The sequence below is a fragment of the Plectrocnemia conspersa genome, unplaced genomic scaffold (genome assembly GCF_051122295.1).
Source record: "Plectrocnemia conspersa isolate PC_06_02 unplaced genomic scaffold, ASM5112229v1 ptg000006l, whole genome shotgun sequence".
Taxonomy (NCBI): Eukaryota; Metazoa; Arthropoda; class Insecta; order Trichoptera; family Polycentropodidae; genus Plectrocnemia; species Plectrocnemia conspersa.
The window spans coordinates 9,359,602-9,381,748 of NW_028277170.1; the positions used below are offsets into that span (position 1 = coordinate 9,359,602).

Here is a 22,147-nt window from a genome sequence, read left to right on the forward strand (position 1 = left end):
AAAATTAGCAAAAGAGCCTGACCTTTTATACTATTTTATTATACATCACAATATACTATCATAATATTCACTTAATAATGCAACTCTCCCCTTTTTTTAACTATTTAAATTTCAATATTCACGTAGAAATGTATCTGATTATTGACTAAAATCCATTATAGATACACTAGAAACGACTTTTTCTGTGAAAAAAAAATATTTGTACGAATAAGACGACAGTTTATCGATCCTACTGTTCGCTGTTTTGAAGAATAATTCATGTTATATATTAAAAAATAATTTTATAATAAAACATTGTTGAAAATGTTTATTTAGGTTGTTTGTCAACTTTATTATAAAATAAATATTATATTTTGTATTTACATACATATTTTTGGAACCAAATATTAGATTTCAGTTTTTTATTCACATTGACTCCGTTATGGAGAAATGCGATATAATAATAATATTTCAATACAAAAATTCAGTTTCAATTTCAACTTATACGATATATAGGTACTTGCGTATCTTTGCTTTACCTCCAATAATTTATATTATTAGAATTCATGTATATTTGCCAACCTTTTTTAACAATACACAAGAAACATGCTCAGTAAAATAATATATTTTTTATATCTATTCTTGGGTAATATGGTGGAATTTTAATTTAGCGTTACGCTATTTCGTTGTATTGATATTTTATTTTAAATTCACAATAAGCAATGTAAAATTATTATGTTATTACAAGACTTCAATACGCCGTTTTTATATTAATTTATTTTATTTTATAATATTTAAAACATATTTTACTATTGTAGGTGTTCTGCAACCTGTTACTATTTATTTGCATCAACTTGTGTGGAGTCGTCGTACACTACAGCAGAGAAATTTCTCATAGGAAATCATTTGAATTGACCAGAGCCTGCATCAAAGAAAGACTTATTATGAAAAGAGGCAACCAACAGCAGGTAAGGCTTTTATTTTATTTTAATTAATAAACTTATAAGCTAATATATACCGCCCCAATATTATAGATTATTGTCCCAAATTGTATTATTAGCTCCTTAATTAAAGCTAATAAATTAATAAATTCACTGTTTCTGCATATTTATATAATTCAATATGTTTGCTCAAAGAAAATTGATTACACGTGTAACACATCTTAATACTCAAGAGGGTTGAAATCCATATGTTTATTATCAGATTACATCACGTATTAAAGACGGTGTGGTGAATTAGCATTGTCACTATCCAATTTTATATAACCGAACAATCCAGGGTAGTATTAGTAAGTGCTGATAAATTACTACACAAATTCAAACATATATTTATATCAAATAAACATAATTCTTTATTATAATATATCAATGGATCATCCTCTAGAAAGGTATAAAAAAGAGAGTGAAAAGGACTCAAATAATAATTGGTTCCGAGAATTTCACTAAAGATAATTAAGGTTTCCGGAGAGCTCGACGGAAAATTAACTATTTTCTCTAGCATAATTACTACCAGGTATTGTGTGTCATCGAACATGACCCATACTAGTGTGTTTGGGAAATTTGAGGACCTTGCAAATGAGCCACATCGAACCTTATCGTTACCCTATATATACTACGCGACTACAGCGTAGCGGCGTTATTCTACGACAAAAGAGCGAAAACCTCTTTAATCTTCCAAATCAAACAGATGCGACATTTTCGTCCCAAAACCAATGTTTGACGTAGAATTCATTAGGAACATATCGTATAAAGCATTGTCTAGATGTATATATTATTAATACTGTGTTTTATACTATCTATAGCATAACGTTCCAATCTCTCAATTTTTTATAAATTTTATAACTTACAGCCAATTAAGCGATCAAAGTTTAAGTTTTCTACTAAAAGCTGTAAAAAACAATATCATATTTTTCATTATATACGTTTTATATTCATTGTTAATATTGAAATAATACAATTTTATATTTTAGTACTCAAAATAAATATTCTACAATATTTTATAGACACATACGGTCTTGTATCTTTTCGGAAACATTAGTCGAACACAGCATAAATAAAAGACAATTGCTAAAAGAACAATTTTGTTTATGTTCCGATATGTATTAATCAGTTTGATATAAAAGAACGCCAGGTCGAGAAACTGTTGACTGACTTTTTAATAATACAAGGCAACCTACTTTTAGTATAAACGTTCGATAAGCTCACCGTTATACACTCTTAAATTCCTCCCCTTCTGTATTGTTCAAGCATGATTAACGAGAAATCGCATTGATGTAGTTTTATAGATCTTTTAGTAGCAAAGTGTTTACTTTATGTTTGGATACACAGAAGCCGTTGTAACTGAAATTTAAACTTTGTGTAAACGCAAATATTTTTCATTGTTATTTACACAAAAATAAATTGTGAGAAAATTAAATTTTTATTTCAATAATAAATCCGTATAGTAAAATAATTAAAACAGTCTTGAAATACAGCAATATGTATACGTAGGCTTGAAAATGCTGAACTTTTTTCTGAGGACGCTAAACTGGCTACAAAAAATATCTGTTGTTTATATGCAGCGGGTATAGCAGAGCTAAACAAAAGTACTCACATAGAGACACGGTAGTCGAAAAAGAGCACATCATAAATAAATCTCAGGTTGAGAGAAAATGCCATATTTGCAAGCTTTAATATTTTACAAACCACTGGCTTTAATAGTAGTTGTATTTGCTACAGATGCTTTTAAAAATATACCCGACACGTTAGCAGCTCGACATTTTTTTTTATTTCTTTGGCAGGCGAACATAAAAAATTCACCATATCTGCCCTACAGAAACGAAGCGGAGCATTAACGAACAAAAACCTATATATGTAAAAGCTATGAATAATCGAGAAAATAATCCTGCGGACAAAACGCTCGCTCGTATAATTTAAAAGATAGTTTCAGTTAATTCTACAATGGGATTCGCAATCTTAATCCATAGCCACGTTTGTTCATACATATTTCAGTTCGTCGAAAACAACGACTGTATTTCAGATTTCTAGTTATATTTCATATCCTAATGAAAATGATTTCATATTTTTCACTAAAAAAAATTCTCAAGAATTCTAAGAAAATTTCTAATAATTTTATACAAAAAAAAAAAAATATAAATTGATACGTAATTTTTAATTAACAGATGTGTTTACAGACATATTTTATTTAGATTATTATTTTACACACGAAAACACTAAAATAATAATAATATTAAATTAAAACGTATAAATGTATCTATTTATTTATTTTAAAGTGGTGATTAATAAGACAAAACGCATTCAACGTTTAGTTACCTAATTGAATTTGTTACAAAATCATTCGCAACTGAAAAATTTCGTTCGTTTTTAGTATATGTGTTTTTTTATCATAGATAATGCATCATTTAATTGCTGTAAATTACAATATTAATTTAAAAGTATCTGTAGGATTATGTATGAGATAAACACCTTTGGCGCTCAGAGTAAACTGAGCGCCAAACTTTTTGTAATTATATTAAAAAAACATAATTTAGCTACTAATTAAGTCATAATTAGCCGTGTTACAAATTTGCTTATTGTTATTATATCATTAACAATTCAATTTATTTTTATTGTATTTAAGCATTGTTTCTAAAATTTTTCAAAAAACGAGTAATAAGAAAAAATTGAGAAATTCTCAGATTCACAGTTAACATTGCTTACTTGCAAACTTTCAGATATAATCTATATATATTATAGCAATGAATTCAAATAAGTAATTTTTATAAATATTTTTGTAAGTGTCTTCATTAGACTTTTACAAATGTATAACTACACTACAAAAATACTGTTTATGATATCTTATTTAGAGATAGTGCTCATTTTTTCCTGTATGAAGCATACAAAACGTAAAATTAAATATTTTTTTAACCTGCATAAAATAATTTGTGTTGACCTAAAATATATAAAGTATTTTTTTGCATATCTGATATTTAAGATCAAAGAACCAAATTAACTATAAGCTAATAAAAATATTCTCAAAACAAAGATTATGTTGTATAATCGTGTAGTCAATTTATTAAAATATTTTTTTCGGTTTAATAATTACAAACCATTTAATTTGATTTGTTTACAATTACTTCATTAAAAATTTTTAAGCTTTCGAAGCGTCAAATTTAAAATGATATAGTTTTGGTAAAATTATTCAAGCTTACCTTAAAGCGAAAAGTATAAGCAAATATTAACTTTTGTTATTATTTATTTTATTAATTTATTTAGCCTAATAGCTAATCTTTACATCTAACAAATTTAGTAAACATATATAAAAGTATATAAAAAATACATAACAGAAAGAAAATATAAAAATATACAATAATAAAGTCTTAATATTATAATTTATTTCTATATGTACGAAGGTGTTTTTTTATTCCATTTATGAAACCCGTTTTATTTTTGCTGTTTCGGATTTCTCTTGGAAGACTATTATATAAATCACAACCTCCGTACATAATTCCCCTAGCCGTACTCGTTTTCTTATACTTAATTATCTTTAAATTTTCTTTATTTCTAGTATTATATTTATGTACATCTTTATTTCTTATTAAATACTTATTAAAATATTTTGGTAACATATTATTTTCTGACTTATATATAAATACTAAAACATTCATACTCAATATTTCTTGAACATTCAACCATTCTAATCTATCAATCATACTTTTACAATTAGTTAATCTATTTTTATTTAAGATTACTCTCATTGCCCTATTTTGTAATTTTTGCAACATTTGTTTATCTAATTTATTCAACATATTTAATAGTGTTGCACAATAATTAAAATGGGGCAATATTATACTATTGTAAATTATTTTTTTTGTATTTATACTTAATATATTTCTTAATCTAGATAATAAACCTATTTTTCTACTAATTTTTTTTAATATGTAATTACAATGTTCTTTAAAATTTAATTTTGTATCAACAATTACTCTTAAATATTTTATATTATCCACTATTTCTATACTAGAGTTATTTATTACTATTTTGGTACTATTATCTAACACATTTTTATAATTAATAAACATACATTTAGTTTTATTCTCATTTAATTTAAGTACATTATTCTTTAACCATATTTCTAATATACTTAATTCATTATTTAAATTATTTACAATTTCTTTAATGTTATCACCTATGCAATACATTAATGTGTCATCCGCAAATAGATGAATTTTACATTTTTTCACGTTATTAACTATATCATTAATATACAAAACAAATAACAATGGTCCCAATTTAGACCCTTGTGGTACTCCATAAGACACTAATTTCTCTTCAGAATATACATTATTTATTTTAACTTTTTGTTTTCTTTTATATAAGTAAATATTAAACCATCTTAAAACTTTATCACTTATACCTATACTCTCCAATTTCTTTAACATTATTTTTCTGTCTATTGTTTCGAAGGCTCTCTTGAAATCCAAGAAAACTGCTCCAATGATTTTGTTTGTATCCTTAGCCAACAGCCAATCATTTATCACTACTTGTAATGCAGTTTCAGTCGAATGCTTTTCTCTGAATCCCGATTGTTGTTCACATATTATGTTTTGAGAAGTAATAAATTCCTTTAATTGTTTGATTACTACTTCTTCTATTATTTTTTCTATACACGGTAGCATGTTGATTGGTCTCATTTCTCCAACTTTTTTACTATTTTTTATTTTAGGTATAGGTACAATAGTAGCAATTTTTAAATTTTCAGGCATTTCTCCTAAGGAGAGTGCTTTATTTATTAAATAATTTAATTTAGTTCCTATTATTTCCCATGTTTCTTTAATTATATTTATATCTAGTTCATCAGTACTAGTTCCTTTTTTAAATTTACATATTATGTTATGAATTTCATCTAATGATACTGATTTAAATTTACTAAATTTTACAATTATTGCTTTATTATTATATTGTACTAAATTACTTATCCTTGGTATTGAATTCACAATTTCTTCTATGCTCTCAATGTAATATGTATTCATTTTTTCTGCTATTATATAAGGATCTTGATATATATTTCCATTAATTTCCATTTTTATTATGTCGTTTTGCTGAGTTGGATTAAGTAATTGTTTTATTGATTTCCACATCTTATTTGGATCATTTTGTATTTCATCCATCAATTTTTCATACCATTTTTTTTTAGCCATTCTTAATACTTTGACTGCCATATTTCTACATTGTGTGTATGTTTTCCATTTTTCATTAAAGACTTTTGTTAAGCAATATTGCTTCTTTTATCTTACGTGATAACCCTTATCAGCTTCGAGGTGGCAGGAAGACAATTTAGGCCTAAACGGATACATATAATAATTACCAATTAAGTTTATTTTCGTCTGTATATTTCTTAGTTTTTTTTTCGGCAATACAATTTATTAAATATTTTATATAATAATCTAATTTACAAATCCAAAGTCATTTCAATTTTAAATACAATTATTTTAAGTTAATTTTAAATTTATTATATGTAACGATATTTAATCAGAAAAATCTAACGGACTCACGATTTTTTATCTGAATACGTCAATTGTATTTAGATATATATACAACTAATGGGAAATAATAAATACCTATGAATTTTATATTTTAATTATGACGTTATTCATAGAAGCTCTACCATTTTACCATTAAAACATAGTTTTAAAATACACTTTGGTAATTGAAAAACATACATGTCGAGTTGTACTTGTAGGTGCCACTCGTATATGAAATACATCGTAAAAAGGTAATAATTTCACAACTTTTAATTTATTATTCTTCTAAAATTAAATATTCTCAACCACTTAAACTTACTTTTATGATCAGTTATGATATATAGTTAGATAAATTAATTAGAGTGGCGTTAAAAACATCCAAACTGTTTATCGCATTTCATTGAATATTGCTTGAAATTTCTTTGCTTGTGTATTTCCGTGAGGAAGTCAATATCTAGATCTTTAAGCTCCAAGTGTTTATTATGCAGATGACTCAATTTCACGAAGCTGTTTGTGATATTAAGACGCTTATGCTTAGAGCACGTTTTCTTTTTAATATTTTGCAAGCTTTTGCTGTATAAAAATATGATACCTAAAAACCATACATAATTAATTATAAAAAAAATCCTTATTTTATTTGAGCAGTAATGCTTCTTTTTAATAATATTTATAATAACAATAGGATTATCAAAAAAAATCTAAATTTATTTTTAGCAGTAATGTTACTTATAAATGGCATAATATTATTATTTTTTTCGGTTTTGTTTAATTATTCTTGATTAAAACTCAGCCACTAAAAGATGCTAAATTACTCATTGAATGTTTTTTTTATAAATTAAGCTTGACTACTTCTGTCATATTTTGCGCAATACTGCCATAGTAGCTTTATAGAAAGCTGATGGCATGTTTGGATTAAACATAATTAAATCATGTATTAACTGTAATTATTACATTGACTTGAGTTATATATGTACTTGAGGGCTCTCCAAGCGTTTGGTTATCTAGTATTTTATTTCTAATAATTTAATATATAAATGTGTAACAAAATATATGTTAAACCTTTAAATGTTTTCGCAGAGATTTTAGTTACATTTTTTTTGCATAAAGATAAATATTGAAATTATACACTAATATTTTTTTTTTGAAGATTTATATTCAACTTAAATTGACCGGCAACGTTTACAAATTCTATACACTTAAATTATTTTATATGGTTGTCTAAAAAACCAGGGTGTTTAGTACCATAGCTTCAGATCTCACATGTATCATATATTATCTACATAAATCTCTGTCACTTGCATGCGTCTGCTTGGGACGTTTATTTATTAAAAGATCCATATACTTTACTCAAGATGAAACTCGGTAACTCAAGATGTCAATGGGTTACGTTGTTTTTTATATAGATTTTTACTCTTATATTTACATGAGCTTTTTTTGTTTGAATGTGAACAATAAAAAGGCTTTTTAAATATTTTTTAATTATTTCAATGATGTATAACCAAATACTTTTTATTTGAATAAAAGTTGGGTTCGTAACTTCTATTTTAAATTTTAAATGCTGTCAAAATCTTTTGTTTCTAAAGACCAGAATCACTCATTATTAAAAACGACAGATGCCAGATCTTTTGATGGCCGTAGGGACTAAGACGTCCGCACTTGCCGACTCGCCTATGGCTGTCGCCACCCGGCTCCTCAATACCTGTTTAATGTCACAATTATAGTCTTTGACCATCGTGACGCATTGGGTTAAACGGTTACGATGGTCTTAATTTAATTTAAGTAAAGAAATATATATGTATTATATAAATATTATTTTTTAATAAATAATATTAACTTTTAAGCCTTTGCTAGCAAATCTGTAAGGCTTTAAATAGTTAAAGCAACTATTGTATATTAAAATTGTTTTTGTGAGATCAAACTTTATATGCACTCTTACAACGTAATTAAATGTGGCTTTATGAATTCCTGTAGCAACTCAAAAGGATCTTTTGCTACCTACACCATTGCAATATTGCGCTTTATTCTATTTGTGTGTAATATAATATCTTTTATAATTAAATATCCACTTCGCTTCTCTCGAGTAAATATCATATAATGCAATTGCGAACCCATTCCACAGAAAAATAGATATACATATGTATATGTACATATATACATCTATAAAATATTTAAGAATACTTACTAAATAAATTTAGAATTACTGTAGAATATTGATCTATATTGAGCCGTATTGGACGTTTTGAGTGTTGTTAAGAACACTAATATGGTCTTTTTATATGCAAATTAAAAATAAGGAGGAAGTTTTTTTTACATATAAATTTGTAAAATTAAGCATACTCAACTACAAAAAAAATATTTAGACCTTATATTACTTTGAATGTTAATAAAAGCTCTTGTTTATTTTATAAAGTCTAGTTTTGTGTAAAAATCGATTGTGACTAAATTTTTTATTTGGTCAAAAATGGTCATCGCAAATTTTAGAGCCCGTTTTTTAAATATTGGAATATAGAGTCAATATGCACATCAATAAATTTTTAAAATAATGTGCCCAGGTACTTTTTGATTATTTAATATATGTGACACACATTAAATTAATTATGAATATAAATAGTAATGGAGTAAATAAAAAGCTTATCTTAAAATACTTTCAAGATGGTAAATTTATATAAATATAATGCTTTTACACTAATATATAAAAAATCTAGTTTTATGAAGTAGTTGTATTGGCACTTATTTATATATGCACATATATGAGTAAAGAACGCTTGTTACAACGTGACGTAAAATTTATATGTAAATGAATTTAATTCGGGAATTTAAGCCATTTAAATAAATTTCCAGTGTTTATGATAAAATAATGACCTAATTTCTCGTTACTGAATCAATACTGCATAGTTTGTAATACAAAATTTTAGTTGATAAATACTATATGGTAAATTAAAACTTAACTCCGTTATTTTTTATTGCAATTTAACCACTTTTTTAAATACCTTTTAAATAAAACAACGATACTCTAATTAAATATTTATCCAACAATATGGCTTATTTTAACAGTATTTACTAACAGTACCTAAATAGCTAGCTAGTATTTCGTATCAAAATTTTTATTAGACTTGTTACATAATATGTTGTATCTAAGATATACAAATAATATTTATATATGTTTTTATTTTTTAGGAACGTCTGTTACTCTCAGTACTCCCTCGTCATGTAGCTATGGAAATGCAAGCTGACATCGCTGAGAAGCCGAAGATTGAACAATTTCACAAAATATACATTCAACGACACGAGAACGTCAGGTAAATACCTAAATATAAGTTTATTGCAATATGTTTTAAAATAATATGGGATAAGTTGCTATTAGTAGCACACCCAAAGAGCAATTAAATAAATACAATAGTTTGTTTAAAATATGAGCTCATGTTTGTCTTTTGTGTTTTGTAAAATTTCTCTATTTTAAGTTTTTATATTTGAAAGCAAATACTTATTTTAAATATAAAAACATAAATAGTTTAAATCAGATAAAAAATATATACTCAAAGAAAGTTCTAATTGAAGCTACACAAATTAGCATCCTAAAACCACACATCACAGTTTACATAATTTTGTTGCCTGTATTTTCTTATTAGACAAGGCCCATACAATCGTGCTTTTTTACTGTCATTTTATGGTGAGCGATTGTTTTATCATCTCAAATTACTAGATACTTTCGTATAAATTAAAAGTTTTGTGTTTTTGTATATTATAAGTTTCACTAATAAAATTTTTCATTCTCTATCGTTTAGACCAGTGGTTCTTAACCTTTTCAAAGTCACGGTGCACTTTTGATCATGGGAAAAAGTGGCGGTGCACCAGAATTAAGAGGTCGAAAAAAATATGTGGACATAATTTTTATTACATATTTAAAAAAAATAATAGTTACATACAAAATTACATACAATTTTTTTACATATTTTTTTAAATTAAATTATATAAAAAAGTTTAGTATTGAAAATAAATTTAGGTAGTTAATTTTGCCCTAGAACCAATTTTTAATTACGTGTTTTATTAAAAATATTTGTATTAATATTTAAAGGTGCTCTTTGGGTGGCAAATCTAAGTGGTGCATTTTCCCCCCTTTGTTTACCAAAAATGACGTTTCTGCTTAACATAATAAAATTTATATGATCAATCAAAAATTAATTGATGTGATACCTGAGCTTGTTGGCTTTTGCAGATATCAGAAATATTACGTCGAATATTTTATGTAGTTACCCTGAATTCTTCGTTTAAATTTTTTTTGTTTTTCTCGTTTTTTAGTTTTCATATTAGTTGTTGTTAAGAAACCAAGCTCACACAAATATGATGTTGAAAACTGTAACAAAATTTTCAGTGCCCTCATGTAAAGAACTGAATATTCCTCTTGGACAGTAATCCAAAAATTCTTCATAGTTATTTCGGAAAATTTAATTTTTAGATTACGATCAGTCGACAATGAGACTAATTTGATGATTTCGTATCCGGTCATAATTTTCTATATTTAAGAATGGAAAATTATGTGCAATTTTTTCTTCCAATAAAGTTAAATGTTCTAATATTGCGGAAATAACTCCCTTGGGAATGTTTACGTTAAGTGAAGGAAACATATCTACTTTTTTTTCTATTATTCGATTTTTCGAAAGAGTTCTTTTTTTCTGAAATCCTGTCAATTTGTCAATGGATGTCATGAATTTTTCGTTTTTTCCTTGAATGCTTGTGTTAACGTTATTTAAGTAATTAAAAATATCTGCTAAATATGCCACTTTAGCATACCAATCATTATTCTGAAGACATTTTACAAAATCATCCATACCTTCATTTCGAAAACAAATTAACAATTCATTCTTAAGTTCTATGAATTGGCAAAAAACATTACCCTTAGATAACCACCTGACCAGTGTAAAAAAGCAAACACTCGTACTTAGATTCCATAGAAATGCAAAGTTTTTTAAAAATGCGTGTTTTTAAAGGTCTTGATTTTATAAAATTCACCATATTTACACCTTGATCTAGTACAGGTTTTAGTGCTGCTGGTAATGTTTTCGAAACTAAAGATTCTCTATGTAAAAAACAGTGCGTAAATATAATATTAGGTTTTCTTGTCTTTACAAGGGTTACAAATCCTTTAAATGAGCCTACCATTGAAGGAGCACCATCACTATTTTGTTTTCATTTCTGAAAAAAACGAATCCTAGTATTTGTGCCTTACCGCTAATGTCAGTAGATTCGTCGACTTGTAAAACAAAATATCGCTTGAAAAGTATATCGTTAACTGTTTTCTCAATATCATCCGACATATTTAAAATTCTTTTTTTTATTTTATCGTTTGAAAGAGGAATTTTCATAATTTTCTTTTTTGCTTCATCACCAAACATAATTTTTCCTATTTCACAACATGCAGGTAAAATTAGAGACTCTGTTACAGTATGTGGTTTTAATTGTACAGCAATTAATTCAGCAATCTTGTATGACGCCAGTTGTGCCTTATCGGAAATTTTAACAGTTTTTTCAAAATATTTCGCTTGTTTATTTTGCATGCTTAACAATCTTTTGAAGTAATCTTTACTTTTTGATGCAAGATCGGCGTGCTTCGTAGTGAAGTGGCGATTTAACTTGTCAGTATACATCGCGCTATTGGACAGTTTTTCTCCACATACAACACATAGTGGAATGTGATATCCTTCCTCATTGATGCTAGTAAAACTGAAACGTAAATATTCTTCAGAATACTGTCCATTATTTTTTTTTATTTTACTGGATATATTTTCTTTTGTATGAGACGTATAATGTCTAGTAACATCTTCACTACTTCTTCCACTTGTACTCCCAGTGTCATTAATATTTTGTTCTGATTCACAATTTCGTTTGGTAATAAATTTATCCATTGTGGGGTATCACGACTATAATAAAATATAAATTGATTGAAACATTAAAATTTTACTATTTTGCGGAATTTTTGTTTTTACCAATTTTCTCGCGGTGCACTTGCAATAAGCTCGCGGTGCACTGGTGTACCGCGGTGCACCGGTTAGAACCACTGGTTTAGACTTTAGCATATTTTTAAATATAATTATCTTAGTTCAATTATTCCTACTATAACATGCAACATGTTTTTTTGAAATTACATTTAATTTAATAATAATATAATTTTGATCAATATTACTCATTTTGTACAAAACTATTTTAATATTAAATATAATCAGTGTTTCAAAAAGCATTAAACCAATATAAACACAAGTTTAATTAAATTACGTAATGGATCCAACGTCGAGTTATTCTAACGAGCTTCGTGCAGATTTCTAGCGAGTTTATGTTTTACTCATTTCACATCATGATATGAAAAATATATTACTTTTATTATGAATATAAACACTATGTGGTAAAGACTGTAACAACTCTGAAATACTACGTGAGCTTTAGTGGGAATCCCTGAATTAAAATAAAATATTAAAAATTGAGAAAATATCAACAAAAAAAAATAAGGTTCAATTATTCTTATTTATTGTTACAAAAATTTTGAAATATAATACGATTTGCAAAATAATTAAATATATATTATTATTAAATAAAATGTTAGTGTAGTAACAAAAAATGTTTGCAACTACTTTTAAATTTTTATTAAAGCAAAATAATTTTCAGAAACTACAAATACCTTTTTATTATTAAGACACAATAAATTAAAATAAAACTTAATGTAACGTGTAAGACTTTTAATGTTAGACTTTCTAAAACAATAAAATTCGAATGCCTTGTTCCTAAAGTTATTATAAATCATTCGTATTGTTTAAACTGTCGTGATCACCCTAAATTGTAGCTTAAAATCTCAGTCACAAAGAATTTGCTAAAAGGGTCTTTAAACTAATTTATTTGTGTTGCTTGGATCTTTTAAGAAACGTCGGTCTTTTTATCATTGTATACTTATTTAAAAAATGTGAATAAAATATAAGGTCGGTGCCCAAATATTTCCTATGAAAAAATGCACAATAACGTTGTCAATTTGTCCGATTTTTACCCTAACTTTTCGCAATTATACATATGTGTTAAAAAATATCGAATTATCGAGATTAATCAGAAGACCCTTGTTTTGGTTTTTGTGCCGAATGGCGTGATTTTGCAGCTACATAAAATCCAGATAAGCGGGTTACCGTTTATTTAATAAACATATATAAATTATGAGAGATCATACTCATAGAGAGATGTAGATGCTGCTATTAGGCAGTAGATTAAAATTGCAGATCTTGTAAGTTGGAGAATTGTATAATAGTATTGTCTGTTGTGATTTCGTTGGAGCAGCTATAATATATCGTGATATGTTTTTGCGATACTCTCTGGTGTCTCTCATACAGATGCAATCTCTTATCTCTGCTACTGTGTAAGCCAGCTCTGGTAAATTGCCGATGAGGATGTTTGCAAGCACTCTCAAAATGTGTTTATGCTCTCAAGAGAAACGGTCCTAATGGCCACTTCACCGATCAGTAATCCAAGAGTCGAAAAATAATAGTAAAATTTATTGCGCAGATTAGACTGATTTGTCTATCGCGCGTCCTTTCCATATAAAGAGTATTTTTTTCAGCGTGATTAATGTGTCGCGAGGGGTGTCTTATTAGGTGGTTCGTAAAATATTTATAATTAATGACGCAATAATAAAGATCTCTCTTCTGTCGTGAATGTAATCCATGTTTGTTTCTAATGATCGTTGTGGTGACTTCTAACCCCTAAAAAATTCTGCGGGTGGTTCTAATTCTCAATATTAGAGGTGTCTAAGACTTGAATACTGTCGTGCTAAATACCTTTCTTCATCCATATTCGCACTAAGCGATTTGGTCTAACCAAGCAGTCACCTAAATCTCAAGTCAAAACGAGAACAGATACATATACATTTATATTATAAACATAGTTACGATTTAAACACAATTAATAAAAAATGTGCATTAATAGAAATAAACGTAGACATCGTCAAGTATTGCACAATACTTGTTGTTATAATTATCAATTAATTCCTAACAAGAATCTCATTCTGCAAATTGAAATACGGCTCTTTGAGTTTTCTTTCGCTTTTATCTCTCTCATTCGGTTTTCTCTCTATGATTTAATGGTGTACAAAACGCTAGCAAACGAGCCATACACAGTGAGTTCTCCTAATTATTAATATACACACGTAGACTAAATCCTCATACGGCAGAACGTACCAAACATGTGCATTATCAAATAAAGCTGTGTTTTATAAGCTTATAATATTACATAGAACGAGGTTTAGTTTTTTTTACATTATAATTATGATGCAACAAAATATAAAATACAGTTTCTTTGACTATAGCCTAAAACAACCTTTAGTCAAAATATTTTATAACATAAATTATATAAATTGTTATATAATAAAAAGTGATTCAAAATTGTCAGCTTCAAAAAGCAACGAAAGCTATGAAGAAGCCATGACATACTCTCCGCAAATTAGAAACGGAAAAAGATGTGAAAATGATCACCATATCAAAACTGGAATACTTTCCTTAGTTCTCGAAAGTAGCAGATTCAATAATGATACCGAAACCAGGAAAACCACTCGAAGAAACAACGTTGTATATACCAATAAGCCTGAATAAACCTAATAATTTAAGAGAAAGAAGTCATTCCAGATCACAATTTGCATTCAGAACATCGCAACGGGACCATAGAGAAAGTCCACGATTTTAAGGACAAAAGGTACTGCACCACTGTGAAAACAAAATCTGGCACGATGGACTGCTCTTTAAGATAAAAGTAAACTTGCTGAACAAAATTTATAAAAGATTAGTATCCTACACAAGAGATAAATACTTCAATACAATACAAGAGAAAGAAATAAATCTGTAGTTCGACAGGGATGTGTATTGAGACCGGTACTCTACCTAATTATTATTAAATCTCCCAAAGATAGGTTCAGCAACAATAGTGTCATTTGCAGACGATACAGCTTCGATCTCCTCTCATCAGAAAACCTCCAGAGAAACCTTCACGGAATTGAACAATGGATTCAAACTAGGAGAATGGAAACAAACACGAAAAAAACAACTTATGTAACGTTTACATTAAATAAAAAGATCTACCCAAATGTTTCGCTAAATAGTCAAATATTATAACAAAAAAAGAGGTCAAATACTTAGGAGTATATCTGCACAGAAGTCTCACATATCTTTACTAAAAGGAAACAACTCGGAATTCAACTTAAAAAAATGCACTGGATGATGGGAAGAAAATCTCAGATGACACTGGAAAACAAGTTACTAATGTACAAGTCGATTATCAAACTAGTATGGACTTACTGGTAGTGCCTGTGCTTTAGAGTCTCCAATTACTCGAACCATCAATTACTCGAGTATCGAATATTAAAATTTTAAAATACTCGAGTACTCGAGTACTTTCGAGTATTTACCAAATGTACCAAAATAGCTATTATTCAAATTCGTGCACATATAAATAAATAAATAAAATACTTAGTATGTTAATTTTTACAATTATTTTAACTTCACGAACATACTTTTTAAAAACAATAATGCAAAAAGTGTCTCGAATTTAATATTACTGCTAACCTTTGCTTTTATTATTCCCGTTATGGAAAAAACCCTTTCCGTTGCTGTTGATGTTGGTCTTATTGTCATTAACGCCTTGGATAAGGCTTCTAATTTATATCTGTTCGCTTTTTATAGATATAAATTTTTTTTAACTCTCATTTTATGTTCTCTTCTTTCATTCCCTTCTCTGCTTTTCTCTTATTTCCTTCGACTATTGACAAAATAGCATTTTGTAATTCTTCTTGAATAGATTTTTTTTTCTTAACAATATACAATATTCTTTTTCTTCTGATTAATGCGAAGAATTAAAATCTATATCCTTCGAAGATGTATTTGGGTGAATCCCTTTCACTCTAGAGCTAAACGGTTCGCAAAGAACTGACTTTACTTTAAATGCCTTTAAAACACACAATTGTTTTGATTTATATCTTAAGCTGAGGGATCAGTATAAACAATTTACAACACTTTACGCTACAACTGCATAGTCATAAAACCTAAACTTTTTTTTTGTTGATATTTCATATTGTTCATTGCCATAAATTAGATAAGGCGGGACTGTCGAACAGAAAACACAAAAGAAATTTCTCCGTCGTACCCACTAACATAGCCGACGACCGGAAGTATGCAACTATGGAACTATGAAAAAATTATACCTGATAGTAAACGCTCTAACTCGGGACTTCGGGCATAAACGCCAAATAAAAGCAAGACGTTAACCTTTACCGGACCGAGTTAAAGTTATTTTTGTTTCTGATATATTTCAATTTTTTTTAATTTCGAGTATTAATCGAGTAATTTTCAAAATACTCGATTATCAAGTACTTGAAAAATAGACAAAAATACTCGAGTATCGAGTACTCGATTACTCGAATTGGAGACTCTACTGTGCTTCCACCATCGCCATCATCCAGAGATTCCAAAACAATGTTTTACGAATGACACCAGACGATTTAGACCATCTGACATACCAGATAAACATGACAAATAATAAATAAGTATAAACAAATAAATTGTATTATATAAAATAAATTAGATTATGTAATAATAAATATGGAAAGGCATCCAATTTTCTTCACATGCCAATATCATAATCAAAAAATTTACTAATTGTTTACGTATATACAGATTGTCAATATAATAAATAAATAAAAAATAAAATAACCTTAAGATTGTTGTCGAGTCCTTAACCGGAAGCTTGAAGAATTTATTTTTTATGTTCATATTACGTTGACGCGACTATAGAATTTGTATCCCAAAATATAATGTATTTAATATGTGATTTTCATCTTTATAAAGGATTAATATAAACTATATGTATTTGAAGCTCTTAAATTGTCGAAAATAATTTTTATATAGATCTGTAGTCTGCTTTAAATTATTGTACCAATTCTATGCGTTAAAGTTACTACCCATTTCTCAATAATACATGGCGAACAGCAAAAACTTTCGCAATTTCGTTATGCATTCTAAATTTGTTTTTGGTATATTAATGAAAATGTGATCTAAAAATATAAATGATATGTGTTATAATATTCATTTCCACGCTTGACCCTTAACTGCCTATGTATCATACATGCGTGTATATGCGTATACCTTTGATCGTGCGAAGCGTGTAAAATAAAATAAAAAAAAATACAGAAATGCAAAACAGACAGAAAGAGTGTTATGAAATTAAAAAGATACAGATACATTTTTATATTTTCGAAAATGTCACGTATTTTGTATTTTGTTTCTAGCATCCTATTTGCAGACATCTGCGGCTTTACTTCTCTCTCGTCCCAATGCTCCGCCGAGGAATTAGTACGTTTGCTGAATGAATTGTTTGCTAGGTAAGTGTTTTTTTTTATTTACTCAATTATATTTATATTGTTGTAACAAGTCACTTGCGGTAAGTATTTATTTATAATTTATTCAAACACATTATCATATTACCTGAAAAATCTCTTATTGATTGTTTAATTAAAAAGGTAAAATTAAAAAAAAATAGTTTTTTGTAAGAGATTTTTGAGAACCTCTATATTTACTGGATTTAAATTATTAGGCGAAAAAGTAAAAAAATTATTTTAATTTTTTAATTTTTTAATATTTTCATTTAAGTTTTTTTTATATAAAAACTATAATATATAAAAATATGAAAAAAATCAAGATTATTGTAAGTGAAAGTATGTTAAGAAAATATAGATTAAATATGGATTATCCAAAAAACTAACATCAAGTTATTATGTAAATGTTCTCAAGAACTTTTTTATTATACGCAGAAATTGTAACGAATATCGATCAAAGATTATAGCCTACAAGTTACATTAGGAACTATCAATTTAGAGTAGTGTCTGCCTAACAAGACGTAAGGTAATATGCATATATTATATACACAAAATCGAGTCTTTATCCAGGATAAAGCAAGCTCAATGAAAAATAGTAATTAATTATAATGATACTTATTCTTTGCTAAGTATACCTCACGTGCTCTACTCGATTAAGGTAATAGCAATCGAATTACATCATTGTCGTACGTATAGAAATAATTGAAGACATAGCTTTCATTATAAATAAAATAATTTTAAAGCATTTTAACTATAATTACACAATCGATATAAAATGATAATATAATCATGTATATGATGTACAACATTCACTTATAGGGTAAAAGAAATATGGTATATCACATAGTTCAATAATAGCAGACTTATAACACGCAACGGCATTTTATGTGACACGCTATCTTTAACTACAATTGTACCCAAATGAATTAATGAAACATATAATTTACAAAAGAGCCATTTTTAAAATTGGCACTTTACTATTTCAAGAAATGCTGCTTTTATTAAGTGTATTTCTGGTTTATCACTTAATAGAAACATCATTAAAGACAAAACTTTGAATATACAACATTAAACAAAATAATTCATACATCAATAAGCCTCTCGAAGGCCATGACAAATCCCTCGATTCAAAAATCCATGTCGATGTAATCTTTACTGACTTTTAAAAAACATTCGACAAATTTTGTCATGAGCTATTTTTTTCGAAAGGTAAACAACTTCGGTTTCTGGAACGGTATTGCTATTGACTTCTCCACAGCAACTCCATCGATCGATAATAGACTTCCTTTCAGTATTGCCAAGTGTCACGTTGTCACATTTTCTAGATCCCCTTGCCTAGCGGTTTACACTTACAGTTAGGGTGGTTTACTCTTACAGCTTAGGTGGAGGTGTTTTAAGCAGAAATGCTTCCGTTGACGGCTTAGAGTTGGGATGGAATTTTTCTACCTACTTATTCGAAATATGAAAAATGTAACGTAGCAACTGCTGGTATTGATAATGTTTTCAACGATTCGGGTATAAATAGAACAGAACGAAATTCCTTTGTAACTCGACGATTCAAATACAATCGAATTAGATCGAACTGTTCTGTTCTATTATTATTCGTGTCTATTATAATAAATCATTATCCTATAGAAGTTTGTCGCCTTTAACGACCATCCAAAACCAGATGGATCCCAATGAAAACGATGCTCTTTTAACGAATTAGCATTTAGTAACTTAAATTATAGTATTTAATTATTACTGAAGGATTATTAAAAACTTTACAGTCAATCAGGAAAGAAGAAGTTACACTATAAATGACACGATCAAAGAGTTGTGTAATGGTTTTTAATATTTAATTCACCATTGAATTTTATTGATTGATATATTAGAATTGCTCTGTAGTAAGTTATATGCTAAATTAACTAATGGATGTTTGTTAATTTTTTTGCATATTTATGAGCTGTTCGTTTTTTAGTTATATTATACAATTTAATCGTTGAATATGTGCAATATTTTAAAGCACATATTTAGTATAATTTACTAAAATAATATGTTGAAAAGTACAATTGATATGCTTGCATTATTATATTTAAAAAAATAGTTTCGCATCTTCTTAAATATTGAGCGACTTAAAGCTTACTTTAAAATGTTAGTTTATTTTTATTATTACCCAATACTTATGGAAGTTGAACAAATGGCAGAAATTATGTGGTTTTAGCTGGATTAGACACTCGAGGAAAATAGTTTTCTCAACGGAAAAACGACAATACAGTAGTGCTTTATTTTTTGCAAATATCAAATGTGTCAAGATAGTTTTTTTTTACTTTTATATAAATAATATTAATAATTATTTATTTAATAAATATAGAAATCGACAAAAAAAATATTACTATTTATATTTAATGGATGTCAGCCTGATAAATAAATTTCTTATATACTTGTTTAAATGTCACAGATTCGATCGTCTGGCTTTTGAACACCATTGCTTGAGAATAAAGCTTCTCGGTGACTGCTATTATTGCGTTTGCGGACTTCCTGAAGCTAGAGACGATCATGCAAAGTGCTGTGTTGAAATGGCTCTGGACATGATTGATGCAATTGCGTAAGTACATATTTTTTTATATTACGATAATGTACCATTTTTTTTTAATAACACACAAAAATTGGTATTTACTTATTGTTACATATTATTCGAAATAGCCATTATACTACATCTGACTTAATTTGGTAAGGCTAAATGAGTTATTTAATCAAACGCCATTTAATCTGTGAAATTTTACATATTTTTTCGGTAGTATGCTGTTTAGTTTTTGAATAAAGCCATTGATTAACAAAAGCTTGAGTTCCACAAAAAAGTGTTTGAGTCGATAATCTACTTTTTGTACACGTATGATTTGCAGCAAATAGAGTAAATCACAATTGCAAAATTCGCGGATGATACAGCGATCCTGACAGTGGGGAAAGAAATACTACCGAAAAACTTCAAAGTTGAATGAATTAAAATATATACAAATCAACTTCACTAATAAAAATGTAACTAAACAATAGCAAATTTTCATTTGGAAATACAGTTAAATACCTTGGCATGACCCTGGATACCAAGCTGCGGTGGAGGAACAAATAAAAAAGGCAAAAAAGTACTTGAAAGCCATAATGGCTTATGGGGGAAAAAATCTTTTGAAGTCACTTAAAATATTTTACCGACAATTTTTTAACAATTTAATATTATTATTTTTTGACAGCAACAGCAAAACTAAATCTAGTCCAATTTTAATTAAATTAGACATTAAATAGATGCTTCTACTAATTCAACGTTTATGGGATCTTTTTAATTAGATTTGAATGATCCAGTTTCCGATTTTTCCATTTCTCTAAAAATCTTAAAAATACAGTTTCATTGTATTAAAAACAATACTCATTTAAATAATATAACACGAATAGTGCTTACATATTTAAGCACCAAAAATACAGCTTCATTCGATGTCTTTGATGTTAGACGACCAGAAAGCAAATTAGAGTCTACAATGCCGGCGGTAGTATTTAAAAGCAGTGTGATTGAAAATATATTGTTTCAATGTCCGCGACTCCATCCACTTTGCAAGAACAACGTGTTTGCAACATTTGATTTTTGCAAAGATTGCTGCGACGAAAATAAGAAACAATCCGTTCGATTCAGCTCCTGAAAACAATAACCACATCGCGATTGAAAGCGATTATTTTTTTTTTATTTAAATCCTATGGTTTGTCTGACCAATGTAAATTTTAGAACAATAGCCACAAGAAATTTGGTATACTCCTGATTTATTATAATCACTGTATTGTTCATTCGGTAGAATGGTTTCTATGTTAAAATAAGATTGAAAAATAGATTTAAAACCCTCTTTTTCGATATTTCTTAAACGTATGGTATTATTATTATTATTATTTTATTACAAATATTAGTGAATCAATTAAAGTTTAATGCTTCTTTCACATTTTAAAATCCGATTAAAAAAAATGGCCGTTTGAAACGCATATTGCAGTAACTAAGGCCTTGTTGTATTTGCCAAATCACAAAAGACCTATTAAAAACAATGTTAAAAAACAATTAATACATTTTTACTTTCTGAATATTTCTATTAATATTAAAATACAATTGAGAAACATTAAATGATATTTAGTATTATGTGATTTATTATGTATAAAATAAATAAATACTTTGACCGAAGTAGGATATAAAATTTTTATTTAATCCTATTTACATATCGAAATTATGCTTCGTGAAAAAATCAATGATGGTTTTATATAAACAC

At 27.6% G+C, this 22,147-nt stretch overlaps 1 protein-coding gene across 6 annotated transcripts in view; it reads left to right on the forward strand.

The window, feature by feature from the left end:
* LOC148234179 (adenylate cyclase type 6) overlaps nucleotides 1–22,147 on the forward strand; it is a 168,454-nt gene that overhangs the window by 136,706 nt on the left and 9,601 nt on the right. For all 6 annotated transcript variants that reach the window (XM_088187550.1, XM_088187553.1, XM_088187552.1 and 3 more), the window contains 4 exons: nucleotides 798–947; nucleotides 9,659–9,780; nucleotides 17,784–17,876; nucleotides 20,311–20,457. In XM_088187550.1, coding sequence (XP_088043676.1) covers nucleotides 798–947; nucleotides 9,659–9,780; nucleotides 17,784–17,876; nucleotides 20,311–20,457 — 512 coding nt within the window. The remainder of the gene's footprint in view (nucleotides 1–797; nucleotides 948–9,658; nucleotides 9,781–17,783; nucleotides 17,877–20,310; nucleotides 20,458–22,147) is intronic.